The 15157-nt window shown below is 37.2% G+C and overlaps 1 protein-coding gene across 9 annotated transcripts in view; it reads right to left on the reverse strand.

Moving 5' to 3' along the window:
* Positions 1-12461, reverse strand: part of MTMR2 (myotubularin related protein 2) — a 108809-nt gene extending 96348 nt beyond the window's left edge. For 4 of the 9 annotated variants that reach the window (XM_057552545.1, XM_057552542.1, XM_057552544.1 and 1 more), the window contains exons 1-2: positions 12085-12460; positions 3531-3601 (exon numbers count right to left, since the gene is read on the reverse strand). Coding sequence is in view for 2 of the 9 variants with exons in the window: in XM_057552541.1 (XP_057408524.1) it covers positions 12085-12164 (80 nt within the window). In the remaining 7 variants the exon portion in view is untranslated. Of the gene's footprint in view, positions 1-3530; positions 3602-10839; positions 10917-12084 lie in introns of all 9 variants that reach the window. The other 5 variants (XM_057552543.1, XM_057552539.1, XM_057552541.1 and 2 more) reach the window with 3 other exon arrangements.
* Positions 12462-15157: the final 2696 nt, after the last annotated feature.

Genomic DNA, 15157 nt, shown 5'->3' on the forward strand with positions numbered 1-15157 from the left:
ATCAGCTACATTTCCCTAACTAAAAGTTAGGGCATATTACTTAGTAATGCAACAGAAAGTGTGAAAAACCAGGTTGTATAGAAAATGGTTTACATACATGTTTTTCTTCTGCAGAGTATTATTTCTTCAAAGATCTTATCTAGAAATATAAATAAATAGGTAAAAGCCAAAGTATTCTAGCCAAAAGGAGTGTGTCCACGGGGAATGGGGTGAGAACTGGAGAGGAGGAGGGACTTTCAGTCCCAGCACCAATCCCAACACCCTCAGCAACTTCTTAAAAGAGTTTCTCAGAACCCCTTCAAAAATCCTGATTCAAACTCTGATGAGAGCTGAAATTAAAACTCACATGGATTCATAAGTAGCCTAGAGAGGAAAAGTGAGCAATTTAGCTGAGAAAAATGTCGCACTAAACTGAACGTTGGTAAGAATAGAGCTCAAAGCGCACTACACTGAAATTGCATTTCCTTTTAGAAACGAACACTTCCATCCAAATTGAAGTATAAGGGCAGAAACACTAAAAAGAGGAGAGTTGACCTATTCTGTAAATGCTTGCTCAACACACACTTTTACCTGGACAAACAATAGAAAACACACGGGGAATTCATGCTTTGATAAATGACCTTGCATGTAATTTTCTCATTCTATTATGCAAATCTGAATTCATTATTAAATCCATGAAGTTACATATCCATTCTTTAGGCTATCTAGACAGACATTTTGTTTTCCCAAGACAGAGAAAAACAAATTATTACTATTAATTGGTCACAACCCCATCAGCATAATGAGATATAACTTTTCTGCACAAACTTCAGTCATATAAGTGAAGTTGACATAGGTGTTTTATTTTGTTTTGTCCTGCACTCACTAAAACATTTTGTAGGAAAATAAGAGCATTCAACGTCTCTTCCTCTTCCTAGCCTGGAATGGTTAAATTAAAAATCTAATGTATTGGCATCATTCCGCGATTTATCCCTCCTTAATTTTGAATACTATTCGCTATTTACCAGATTAAGCTGGTTGTTTTATCTTGCTTGTTTTTGCCTTCTTTTCCTCTATCTGTATAAAAAGGATGAGGAAAACATCTCTCTTTTAAAGTACTTTTAGAATAATAATACTTCACGTTAGCACAGCCCTTTACAAATGTCAAAGAGCTCTCACACACATTTATCTTCCATACATATTACCAACTCTGGGGCTAGATTGCCTGGTACTAAATTCTGGTTCTACCACCCTGTTGTGACCTCAAGGAAGTTACTTAACCTCTCTGTGCCTCAGACTCCTCATCTATAAAGTGAGGATAATGATAATTCTTATACCTCACGGGACTGTTATGAGAATTAAATGAATATATGTAAAATACTTAAAACAGTGCCTACTACATGGTACACACTACACAGGCATTAACTATTCTTTTAAATTATTGTCATCAACATAAATCATCATATTTAGGTCTCACAACGATTCTGTAAAAATAGGACAGCAAGTATCATTTTACCCTTTTTCCAGATAAGGGAATCAGGCTCAGAGAAATCAAGGGACTCATCCAGAGTCATAGTTAAGAAGTAGAATCCGAACTAAAAAACACAGGCCTAAGAAAGTATCAAGAAATACAATGAAGGAATTATACTGCATGATAAGACTCTTTTTTGGAACCACCATATTTACAATTTTAAGTCTGTGGTTACAAAAAGAGCAAAAAAAAAATATTTGATGGGAAGAAAATTTTAAATTACAAAAATACAGCTTATTAGAAATGAATATGTGATTTTAAAATGTCTTTTTAAAAATCTTACAGTTAAAACATGTACCAAAATTTCCGGAAAATTGAATAATAGCATTTTATAGTTAAACTCAGTTGTTAATTTGAGAGTTACAGAATATTTCAAAGAAAACTGGATAACGACATTTACTAATGTAAGTTTACAATTCAGTAACTATCAATATACCATACACAATACAATATAAAATACACATACAACACTAAAATTAATTCAAATACATATAGTTCAGAAAATACTTTAGAATAATTTAGTGCCTCAGAGATATTGTGAATATCAACTACAACAATAGAGTATCATAAATATAAATGACTTCAATTATTTAAGGTCTCTGGCTTGGTATATAAAGTATCAGCTTCTGTACAAAGCAAATAAAACCACTCCTAATAGTAGCTTATAGAATACAAAGGAAAAAAACAAAGTTTTAACAGTAACCTGTTCATACTATTTATCGAGCACCTACTATTTGCAAAGCACTATGCTAGCTACCATCATTCAAGAATGAAATCAGATCCTTCCTTTTCAGAAGCATAAAATTTAAAGACCAAGTAGGGATAGTGCCATGGGGGGAATAAAAGGTTTTTTTCCTCTTCCTGGACTACCAGGGGTTCCCCCCCAACCCCAGTGATTTCAAAGTTAGAACCAGTCATATAACTGACTAAAGATGAAGAAACAAACAGTTGATGTTCTTCAGTTATTTTTTTAGTTACTTTTTTCAGGAACAGTGACGAACTGCCTATGATTTTATATATATATACGCTGTCTGGCCTAATAAAACCCACAACGTGACTTGAAGTCTAGGAGTCGGCAGATCACTTCTGGCACTAAATATCTCCGTGACTTTGGAGAAAACACCACCAACCATTCCTGGCCTTCTAACACTTATGGTGCCTTTGGGTAAAGTTATTAAACTTCTCTAGGTCTGTTCCCTCAACTGCAAACTTACAGAGCTGTACTAGAATCCAAACAGTAACTAGATCGGCGGGGTTCTCACTTTATAAGTAGAGACTCCTGGGCCCACTCCCAGCGATTCAGAATGTCTGGCCTGGAACCCAGGAAGCTAAGTGCTCACCAAGCACCACAAGGGACTGAAATGTGCAGGCGGGCCTCAGCCACACTTGAGAAATTAACTACATGATCTCTCATACACCAACTGTATAAAAAGATGACATAGCAAGATGACATAACTTATTTCAGAAACAAGGTCTTAGGAATTCTGGATCTAGCTCAATGTTCAGGACATAATCTATGTTAAACAAATACTTACAGAGAGTAAGAAAGGAAGGAAGGGAGCTGGTAAAGACAGAAGGGAAGGCAGGCAGGAGGCTAGCTAGCTTACTGGTCATAGTTCTACCTAAGAAACATACAGAACGACAGTAAAATTAAAACTGTGCAAAACATACATCAGCAGCTAGAAAGCGAAGACCTCAGTCTCTACACACATACAATTTTAAATACAACATCAGCCCTTGTCAAAGTGCAAAGTACTAAGGAGAAAAAAGCAAAAAACAGTACATGGAAGCCAAAAGAATCCTAATGGAAAATTACTGATGACTAAAACTTAGTGACTGTTTTCCCTAGGTAGAAGAGAATAGAATTTTAAGAACTAGGACTTGGAACTGGGACTAAAGTTTGAAGTTACTGGTTAGTCATATGCATAAATTGCATTTGGGGTAATATATGAATTGCAGAAATATTGTTGGCAATATTCCCTTCTGTCCATTTTTTATTTCCATTTTCCCATTCACTTACATTATAATTTTTGAGATGTTTTATCTTCACTTCTGATGATCTTCAAATGTCAACGGCTCTTAACACATTAACTGTAAATAAACACAAAGGAACTTAGGGGAATTCAGATATTTAAGGAACCCTACAGTAAAGTATTCTAAAGTATTCTGTAAAGCCTACAGGGGAGGGAGGGTTGGGAAGAGGCTTTGGCATCATGTTTACTTGCTTTATTATTTATCTGATGTTCAAAATGTAAAACTATTCTTCTGAATGAAAATGATACTATCCTCTTAATCATCAGGCAAAGAAAAAATATCCTATTTTCTGTCAGAAGAAAAAAACATTCAAAGCTAGAGAAAATTCTCTCCAAAGATGGACATTCTGAATTCACTAATGTATTGTGTACCTTATCCTTCTCCTGCTCAGCAGTACAGCTGGTCAAGGAAACTCATTTCCTCATCAAGACAACCCAACTGACCTGCCCTGGGACTGCCCTTAACTACCTAGTTTTGCCCTGGAGCTGGGGCACCAGATCGTCAGGTATGATGAGTTCATTACAGCACAGAAGATGCTGAAGTTAAACATGACTTGGGTTCAAATGTCAAACTGCTCTCCCTAATCTTCAGTTTTCTCATCTGTAAAATGGAAACAATAATACTGTTTATTTTATACAGTTATGAGGATTATATAAGAAAATGCATATAAGGGATTTACCACTATGCCTAGCATATAGTAAGCACTCAATAAATGTTAAGTGCTATTATTTATATTATTATTATTGGGACTGTTGATATTAATACTATTAATTGTTTACTACAACAACTTTCTACCACTTGAAAAGCAAAGCTTATCTCAGATGTTCATATTTTTAGGTACTGCCTTTGGTTATAATGGAGGAGTATTATCCAATACTAGTAACAGAGGACATTCATATCATATTAAAATTTTATTTTTGACCTTTGCTGCATTTCCTGGCTCAAGAAAATTAAGGCTCATCATCACTAGCCCATCATCAGCCAAAGTTATTACACCTTTTGCTGATACACAACCTCCTAACAAAGTCCTAGTTGAACAACTATTCGCTTGCTGTTTTCAGTAATAGCAATTCTGTTAAGAAAGGAGATGGATATATTTGTAACTCATGCCTATTAAACCCTATGAGCACAATGAATAACGCTGTATCAACCCAGAAGAGACTCCTCTACCCTCCTCTACTTATCTCCAAATGATTAAACTCCTTCTGTTTGACATTACATGCTTAAAATATTAATATTTAAGTTAGATGACACAAAAATGTATAAAACACTGATTTCTCTGAATTTTCAATCAAACCTTTAGGTCGATGATGTAAAAATAAACACAAGATACTGGCAAAAGCATTCATAAATTAACATGGCCCAAAATGGCCTGCTTTATTTCTCTTATGAAGACCAAAGCTTTTGAACTGAAATGAGAGAAAATACCTAAGTATGACCTGATGCAATATTCTAGGGGGAGATAAAACACATGGACACATGGCTTGGAAATGAACGCCAAACTGCAGAGGAATAATCAGTACAGGCCATCATCCTCATACCACCACTACTTTACCAGGCAACTCTTTGAGCTCTTCAAATGAAATAACATAGCTGATCATTCCTCATTTGATTTCTATTTGCCTTTCACTTAATGACCTGGCAATTAATAAGTCTATCCCCTTTATTTTATAGTCCTAGATTAAGATTATAAAAATCTGGCCCAAGATAATACAAACAAAAAAAAAGTAAAAAGCTTAAAAACTCAAAAGTTTAGAGCATTCCAAGATACAGTTCTCTTTTTCGGTCGGCTACAATATATCATCTCTCTCTTTCCAAGCATTTTCTATTATGGTCATTGCAGGCAAATCTAAGAATGCCTTTGGCATAAGTTAAGTGTTGTACACTTGAACTGAAAAATATTTTCCTTGCTTTAAGATGATTTATGTGTATACGTGGGAGAAGTTGCTGACTATCTCCAATACCCATTCTCTCCTATTCCTTAAAGATAGACCTCCAATTTCCAGCTCAGAATAAAGCCTCCCAGAAGAGACTACGTATCCTAGCCTCCGTTGTGGCTAGGTATGGCAATGGGACCATGATCTGGCCAACCGGATGTAAGCTTAAAGGCAGTATGTGACTTCAAAAAAAGTATCCTTTACATAGAGGAACACGCCTTTCTTCTTCCTTTCCTCCTTCCTTTCGACTAATGAAGATCCAATGGGTAAAGCACTGCAATAGCAAGTTCAGTTTTTGAGGTAACACTGGAATGTAACATACACTAAGTTAGAAAGAGTCTGTGTCCTTGCTACTTTATACCCACTATATCAGATCTGTATTAACTATCTCCAGGCTTTTACCGTGGAGGGAAAAAAACACAAAATTATCTGTTTTAAGCCACTGTTAGTTTGGGTTTTCTGTTATACTCTAAGCCTAAATCCTAACTTTAAAAAAATAATAAAGAAGAAGAGTTTTCCAAGTAAGTGTATTTAGGTTTTTTGAAGTGTATAGGTTGAAACATTTTAAAAGTTAATTTTTATTATATTGAAAACATAGCATTTGCCCTTATTTAATATAAACTAAAAAGTACTTAAAGAGGCCAAGAGTTAATCACACCCAGTAAAGAGTCTTTGAAAGAAGAAAAGTTCATCAGCAATTACTGCATGGGTACTATGTACTTGGCCAGGGGAAGAATTATGAAGCTTGCTCATTAGTGGTCTATAGTGATGACAACATTGGTACATATAGAGAAACACATTAAGAGGGATAAGCACAGTCAGTTCTGTGTAATAAAGCTACAGGAAAGGGAACTGAGGTTATTATTTTCATTAAGAGGGCATCTTCTCTAGTCCCTTTAATTTTAAGAACCTTGTATCAATCTTTTCATTTTATATAGTTCCGTTTTTAACCTGACTTCCTGTGGAATGCAGGCTTATAAAATCACTCCCTATCCATATCACCTCTCAATAGTTTTAATCTTATCCACTGATTTAACTAAATTATAGAGTAGGCCAAGTGACGGCAAGTGCTTTACCTATTCAAAACTAACTTCCTTTAAAAAGAGAAAATATTCTATACTAATCTAGAGAATGGTCAAGTCCTGAATCACATGCAACCTTTGTCCCTCATGAATCTGAATACAATAGCATTAACTGGCAGCTTTCCAAAATAAACTCACTGCTTACTGAACATCTGTATCTGGGTTATTTCCTTCCCTTGGGCATAATCCTTTATTGGTTCAGGTGATGGTCTCCTGGAATTCTTTATAACACTTTTTTAATATGTATGTTACCACTAATGCATCTCACCAAGGATCTATTTTTAAGAAAAGCCTAAAACATATATTCTTGATTTGGTGTTCTTTCTTGTGGCTATGAAAGAAAAGAGCTCAGGAAATTTCCAAAAAGCGAGAGATAATAAATCCACAAGAGATGACTTTTACCTCTCACTACTTCAGTCGATATTTTTACAAAAGTGCTCTCAAGTAATAGGCTTATAGTAGTTCTAACACAGACCTTAACCTAGTCCATTTCAACTAATATTGATGGAGTTACTAGGCAACAATCAGGAAAAGACCCAAGACAATGGTTCTCAAACTTCAGCATGCATCAGGCTCACCTGGAGGTCTTGCTAAAATACAAACTGTGGTCTCCACCCTCAAAGTTTTTGATTCAGTTTGATCTGAGGTAGGCCCAGGAAATCTGTATTTTAACAAATTCCCAAGGGATGCTGATGGTACTGTCCTGGAACTACTGACTTATATTAATAGAAGACTATTGATGATAGCATAAGGAAGAAAGAATAAAACATACACAGGACCCAGTCTCAGCTTTAGTATTAACTTGTACACTTTTGATTGGTAAGTAAGTTAAATGTTCTTCCAGAAAAATATATACAATTACTGATTAGTTCACAAGAATACTGGATCTTATCTAACAGAACTTTAAGGTTCTTTTAGGGTCCTGTTATAATGAAACCCAAAATAAGTAATTTTTAGGCTACCAAAATGTTCCATGTCTGATGCAAGGTGTTAATAATAAGGCCAAGGTTGGAGATTCAACCTATCAGCTTCACTTTGTTCTGTAGCTATAGTTTCTACCACCAATCAGGCCAGCTGCCTCAGAAGACATGCCAAGAGTCAAAAGGAGTATTGGTAAGAATGTGTGATTGGATACAAATCCATCACCACTACTGAAAAAACAACCTAAAAGGATATTTCCTACTTACATCACCTCTAAGTAACCTTGGGGCTGAAACTAGAAATGAGACCTTATGACAAAATGTATTTTAGAAATCTTAAAAACTCTCCTACCTCTTCAGGCTATAAGTACCATCAAAACTCATGGAAACAGAAATCCAGGATCTACTGTTTTCGAATGATGATAATTTTAAGGAAGACATGCAATTCAAAAATCTAATTAGTTGGAGCTACTTTTTTTAATACATTATGTGCACCTCCCCTCTGATTTTTTTTTAATCTAAGCTAAACGTAAATACAGAATGCTCATAAATACTAATGAATATACAGACTAGAAATCAACTGATAACCCAAAATCATCTGAGACAAACAAGTGGTGCCCAGAGTAATTAGAAAATGAGGATATATATATAGGATGAAAGAAATATACATTAAATAAAATGACTGACAAAATAAATTAGAGAGAAAGAGACCAAAGTAATCAAGACAGATGGAAAATCCGGTAGGCTAAGGAAACAATGTTGTGAAGACATACAGGAGTGGGCACAGAAAAGATAATGCAGCCAATAAAATAGCTCAGGGTGTCAGGAGGCTTCATGCAAGGGTAACTTCCCAGCTTGAACCTGAAGTTGTGACTTTACAGGCCAAATTCCACATAAGAAAACCCTTTTTAACTCTTTGAATAGAAACAGCAAATAAGACAAGTGGTGAACATTCAGTCAACATTTCTTTATTCAGTCATTCACTGGGCACATATTCAGCACTAGATATATTAGCATGTGATTATGCACTGTAAAAAGTAATCAAAGAAACTCACTTAAGCAGTACATTTTATAACAGTGTACAAAACGGAAAACCAGACTAAGAAGGCAGAATAGTACCAATACAGTGTCAAACTGTGCCGTATAACTTCTACAATTCTAAGGTTCAGGCCTACCCTAGCTACCATATCCAGCCTACAGTATTGTTTTATCAATATCCTACACAAGAATCAGAGCAAAACCAACAAGAAGAAAATTATGGAATACAGCCAGATAAACAGTGTGTTGAAGTGAATTTTTTCGCAACTCTCTCTCTGCGGGGCAAGACACGTGTGATGAATGGACAATAGCAGGATATACAAGAGCTGCTGAACAGCTCACTGAAGTAGACAATACCAAGCAGGACTCACCAAAGAAAATTACTTTTTGTAAGGATGCAAGATGACATAATTCCTAATCATATACAGCTGATTAGGAAACTGCTATGTGAACATCATATTAAGAATGAAACTGTTCTTCTGTGATCAAAGATATCAGGCCTAAGATGACCTAGAAGGCAAAGCTAGAGCAATAGCAATTCTGAGCTGACTACAGATTTATAGATACATACAGACAGTAGATATATAGATATCAAGACTCAATATATGCTTAGTATGAACTACAGATCCCACAAGAGCCAGTCACCCAACTTAAATGGAGTGTGTCATTTTCCAAAAAACAATGGGCAACCACATAGGTTACAGTACTATTTTTCAGATTTATATTCTTCCTACTTCCCAGAGGAGTGTAAAACATTTTACAAATTAACACATTTAAACATAATATTTAAACTGAATTCATCTAATAGAAGTACTTGAAAAAATTAAAGATGAGCATATTACCAACTTCAGTTATAAATCCGACTGAAGTCTTTTGCCAAATTGAAGATGCATTAATAGTTTCCATTTTCAAACAAATAGGAAATATACATAATTTTTTGCATAAACAATTTTCCTTTGAACTAAACTCAGCAGAAATTTGTTAATCGAATGTGTAAAAGACAATCTGTAACACACTGAACAGTATTAACTATTATTCTACAGGAGATATCAAAACAATTTCACAAGGCAATTTCCTAATTGAAAATTTGAAAATGAAAATTTCCTAATTGTATAAAACAAAAGCATAACTACAATTTAAGGGTGAGATTTCTGCAAAAGGCTGAGATAATACAGTTCAAACACCAATATTTTGCTTTATTATAGGCTAACAAAAGTAATAAACTTAATCTGGGTAGCCACTTAACATTGCTTTTATAACCACAGTTGTCCACCCCCGTCCCCCGTGTACTAGAACCATCTGTGACTGTTACCCTAAATTAAGTTTAAAATTACGCTTTCTAACAACTGTCTACAATGCAGCTTTTCTATAATGTTGATTAAAGAGAATGCCACAAACAGGTGTAATGATTCATGAGATAAAAGATATGAAAGAATTTAGCAGGGTGGACTGTATACAGTAGACAATCAATAAATGTTATTTTTCCACCTTCTAGAGAAGAGGAATGAAAGCTGGCATTTTCCTGTGAAAGTAGAGTCATACTTATATTTTTGTCTGGAGAGGATGAAGCTAATACTCTAGTCAAAATTCAAGGAGTTCTTAATCTTCTCAAATTTATATGTAACATAATGTTTCATTAAGAAGTTAAATATATATATATATATAAACTTTAAAGTTGCTGGGCTTTTTTTTTTTTTTTAGAAAATAATTGTGCTTAAGTGGCACAGGTATGTACATTAGTTTGTAATACTAACAGACATTTATTTAGTGTAATTGCAAAAATTCATAACAAAGGTTATTATCATCAAGTATTATCATTAAGATAAAGAATTTTAGAGCTCCACAGGACCTTACAGGTTTTCTAGATCAACCCCCTTATTTCAAAAGATGAAAAAACTGCAGACTGGAAAGGTTAAATGATACAGGCCAAATCATTAGCTGAGCCTAGGACTTTAAAAGAGCCTGAGCCTCCTTATTTCCAGTACTTTCTTTCTAACAACACTATGCTGCCTCCTGTGGTTCCAAATCCTCTCCCTTGGATGAGATTACTAGTTGCCTCATTTGTGTTCTTTACATTCTATCCTGGGCCATAGTTGTCATTCATAATTCTCCCATAAAATTGTAATTTTCCAACCTGTTTTCTGAATGATTTTACAGCTGAGTGTAAATCCCCAGCTTTCTAAATTTCCAAGTAATAAACATAAACCTAAAAATTACTTGAAACAAATGTACACTGTACATAATCAAACATAAAGAAAAGTTCGTCTCTCCTGGATAACTCAATATACAAATTCAAAACAAAAACATTTATTAAGCACCTCTGACAGGCAGGGTCTCTGTTTAATGCTGGTGATATGAAGATGAATACGATCCTTGTCCGCAAGTAGCTTATAGCCTAGTAGAGGAGACAATTAAACCAAAAATTACACTGTGCTTGTTAAGGACTCTGAAAAAAGCGTGGGCAGGTTGCTATGAACGCATTTAAGAGAATCTAATTTAGAACGGTGGGATCAGCTAATGATTTCCCAATGAGGTCCCAAACAGCAACAGGAAAAAAAAATGGCAGTATCACCCATATCTAGCAGAATCCAAAATGAATTAAAAGAGACAGAGCAACTTCAATTTATTCACAGGAAAAAATGAAAATAGTGTGTTTTCACAGCGGTTTAGTATCTAATAACTCTCTAGTAACAACTAGACTATTTTTCAATGGAAAAGAACCTGATTTCATTGTGGCCATATAACAAATACAGGTCTTCCAATTATTTCTTAATAAAATTTTAAATCACTATTTTAAAACCAAAGGAAAAAACTGCGTCTGAAACACGTGTAGTTAACATTCACAACAGCTCTCTGCAAAGCTGCATAGTAAAGTCCTCCTCAAAATCCCATCTGGTACAAGAGAAATAACCTGGAGAACCGGTAGCCCAAGAAGGAAGAAAACTACCACTCATTAGTTACTCGGGGATAATGACTTTCAACTGAAAGATTCAGACCAGAAAAGCACAGTGGCGGGTATTTTTACTTACATTTTAAAGCAAAGTTGCGGGGGGAGGCGGGGGCGGGGGTGGGGGTGGAGATCAGAATGTAAGGAAAATAGTAAAAGAGATAAGTGAAGCGAAGAGAAAGAGAGGAAAGAGTCGGCAAGAAACCGAAAAGCAAAGACTTAAAGACGGATGGAAAAAACACTGGAGGATGATTTTGGAAAGAGTGGTCAAGAGAGAAAGGCAGGGAGGAAATGGGGGGAGGGCTATCCAAAAAATGAATTAAGAAGTAATGAAAGATTAGAGAATGTAATGAACCGGGGCTTCCCCAACCGCGGATAAAACGACCCCGGAATACAAAAGGTAGAGGAGCCGAAAAAGAAGCAGTGAGTTTTAACCTCCTCTTTCCCAGCCTCTAACCCCCAGAGAGGGAGAAAGAAGACGTTCCCAGTCCTAGGGAAGGAATTCCGGCGCAGTCTTCTGGAACCAGAGGCGGCGAGCTGGGGCACCATCCAGCGTGGCCCCGGCCCCTCGTCATCCCCCTCGGACGCTGGGCGAGGCCCTGGGCGTCCCGGTTACCTGGACAGGGAATCCACGCTGGGTGGCCGTGCTACTGCCGGCTGGGAGCCAAGACTCTCGCAACTCGAGCTCTTCTCCATGGCGCGGCGGAGGCAGCGGGAGAGAAAGCCTGCAGCGACCTCCGCGGCTGCCGGGCTGGAGAAACGCAGGGCGGAGTGCGACAGGCAGGGGCCGCGGTCAGGCCCGCGCCGGCCCAGGAGGGAGACCGGAAGCGGCCATGTTCCCCCAGCTTGCACCGCGCGCGGGGGCTGCCGGGGAGCCGGAGGACCCCGCGGCGCCCTCAGACGCCCGCCCCCCACGCGCCACGCACGCTGTGACCCCCGCGCCCCCACGCGCCGCGCCCGCTGTGACCGCCGTGCCTCCGCTGGTCGATGGGAAAGAGGGGGCGGCACCGGAGGGGAGGGGATTCCATGAGGCAGGAGGGACCAGGAGTCTGCTGCAGAAGGGGACGTTTTAAAAATAAGAGAGAGGAAACAGGGAATATTACGAACGAGGGTCTCAAGAGAAGAAAGAGACAAGGACCTTAAGGACGGGGATGATTGTGACAGGAATGTGGAAGTCAGGGAAAGTGGGAGGACAGGGTAATAAAGGAAGGTGGGCAAACAGGATGAGGGGGCAGAGGGACGTGGGGGATGAGGAAGGGAGGAAGAGAACGTAGGGACGCGTAAAGGATAAGGATATGAGAGATGAGATGGCAAAATGTTCACCGGATTAGGGGCTGAAAATAATGATTAAAAAATAATAATAATGATTAAATAGTTGTTCATTAACTCATAATTAAAGGCTGCTTTAGAGTTAGGCATGGATTCAAATCCTGCCTCTGCCAGTTATTTGCAGTGTAATTCAAGGCATGGAACATCAGCTTCCTTATCTTTAAAATAGGAATAATAATAGCCTCACAGATTAGATGAGTTAATACGTGTTAAATGCTTAAAATAATGCTTGATACGTAGTAAATAGTCAAATGTAAGTAGTATTACTACTGTCTCCGTAAGGGTTGTTAGGATGGAATGGACTAATGTATATCAACAGTTTCTAATACAACTTCAAAAATAGTGGCTGTAGGAGGGGAAGATATAGGAAGCAGGGCTGAGAAGTAAGCAAGTGATTGGTATGGGAAGGGTAATAGAGAAAGTATAAAACAGGTAGGGAAAAAGTTAATGTTTATCATTCTATTTCCGTTGCACCCCTGGCCCAGCATTGTAGAAAGGGCACTAGAACAGAAGCTGAAACTTTCAGTCCTACTGTGAGTTGGATTAAAGTCTCTGTGGTCTGGAAGTGTCTGAAGGGGAAAATCACTTTTGGCATTAATCCATTGTCCACACAAAAACAGTATGAAAGAGGAAATGGGGAAGGACCTGTTAATTGTGTGAAAAGATTAGGCACATATACTATTGGATGCAGTGGTGTTGGACAGAGGGCAAACTTTTAGTAATCTTTCCCTGTCCTCTCAAATTCCCAAGCAGGGCAGGAAGGGAGGGTAGAGGGATAGAACTGTGATAAGAGAACCAGAACTGGGTGAAGGAGAAATGCTTCTGCTGGTAATTTTCTGTTACAGAGGACAAAGGAATGCCATAGGAAGGATACCATAAAATGAATTTTTCTGATAGAGACTGAATCCCAGTCACCTCGTGTATGTGGTATAAAAGTATGCAAAGATTATTTCTGTGAAAAAATTAGACAATGAGTCACTTTAAAAAAAACACTTCCTTGCTAGGATAAATAGAATTATGTTGATTTAAACTATATTTAATTTATACTGACAACTGATGTTTTTAAGAAAATCTTAAAGCATAGGGCCAGTGAAATTGAAATATTAACTTGCAAGTACATTCCCCAGAGGAACAACTAGCCTAGTTGTGTTCAGTATAAACTATAGTACCTATTACAATGAATGAATATGTGTTTAAGCAGAAAGACTTGGCCTTTCTGTTCCATTCTCCAGCTTGGCAGGGACAGGATGGTAACTGATGGTTTTTATTTCTATAATTTTTAAAGAGAACTGTACTCCCCTGATAGGCAGAGAGAATACGTAGTCAGGAACACTTGACAAGAATAAACATCTACAGTGATTCATTAAAAAAATCTTATTGCTTCTCCATCCCTACCTGCCTTCCAAAATGCTGGCTCACTGTCACCTGAAACCTTGACATAGATTTTCCAAACTAAGTTTAGTAGAAACTGATGAATCCTTGAACGGGAGACCCATGTACTTTCTACTACCCAGTTCATTTTTAGCACTGTGTTAATAGAGCACTTGAAACCATCTGCCTGATGATGTAATAATTTATATATGAGTCTATTTCATGATTAATAAAGAACAGTAATGTTAAGTGTACAGATTTTGGAACCAGAAAAATCTGAATTGGAATCCTGATTCTGTCATTTACTTGCTCTGTGATTTTGATTAAGATGCTTCACCAAGACTCAGTTTTCTCATTTCTAACATGGCATTAAAAATACCCATACAATGGCTTGTTTTTCTCTACATAGAGTTCATTGTATAGTATCCTTTCTACAGATAAAAACTATAAACTCTAGAAAAAATCCAAAAAAGAAAAAAAAGAAAAAACGAAACCCTGAGGGGTCAAGAGAGTGAACAGAAGCAGGCAAAGTCAAAATGTGGAGTTAGTGACCAACAGAGAGTGAGTTTCCCATTTTCTGGTGGCTTTGACCTACAGACAGATCAAAATTGTGGTGCAGTTCAGAGTAGCAAAAACTATCATAGAAAGGCCACTATCTTTCTGGCCTGAGAAGCCCAGGGCAGCTAGAGAATGAGGCAAGAATTCCAAAACAGAGAACCAGAGAGGGGAACTCTAAACTCTGTATAAAAACTCAGACATATGCAATTTCACTCCTGGGTGTATAGCTGAAAGAAACAAAAACACTAATTTGAAGATACATACACCCAATGTTCATAGCAACATTATATACAATTGCCAAGATATGGCAGCAACCTAAGGGTCCATCAACAGATAAACGGATAAAGAAGATGTGGTATACACACACACACACACACACACAAAATGGAATGCTATTCAGCCATAAAAAAAGGATGAGATTTTGCCATTTG

This window comes from Balaenoptera acutorostrata, chromosome 9, assembly GCF_949987535.1.
Source record: "Balaenoptera acutorostrata chromosome 9, mBalAcu1.1, whole genome shotgun sequence".
Lineage (NCBI taxonomy): Eukaryota > Metazoa > Chordata > Mammalia > Artiodactyla > Balaenopteridae > Balaenoptera > Balaenoptera acutorostrata.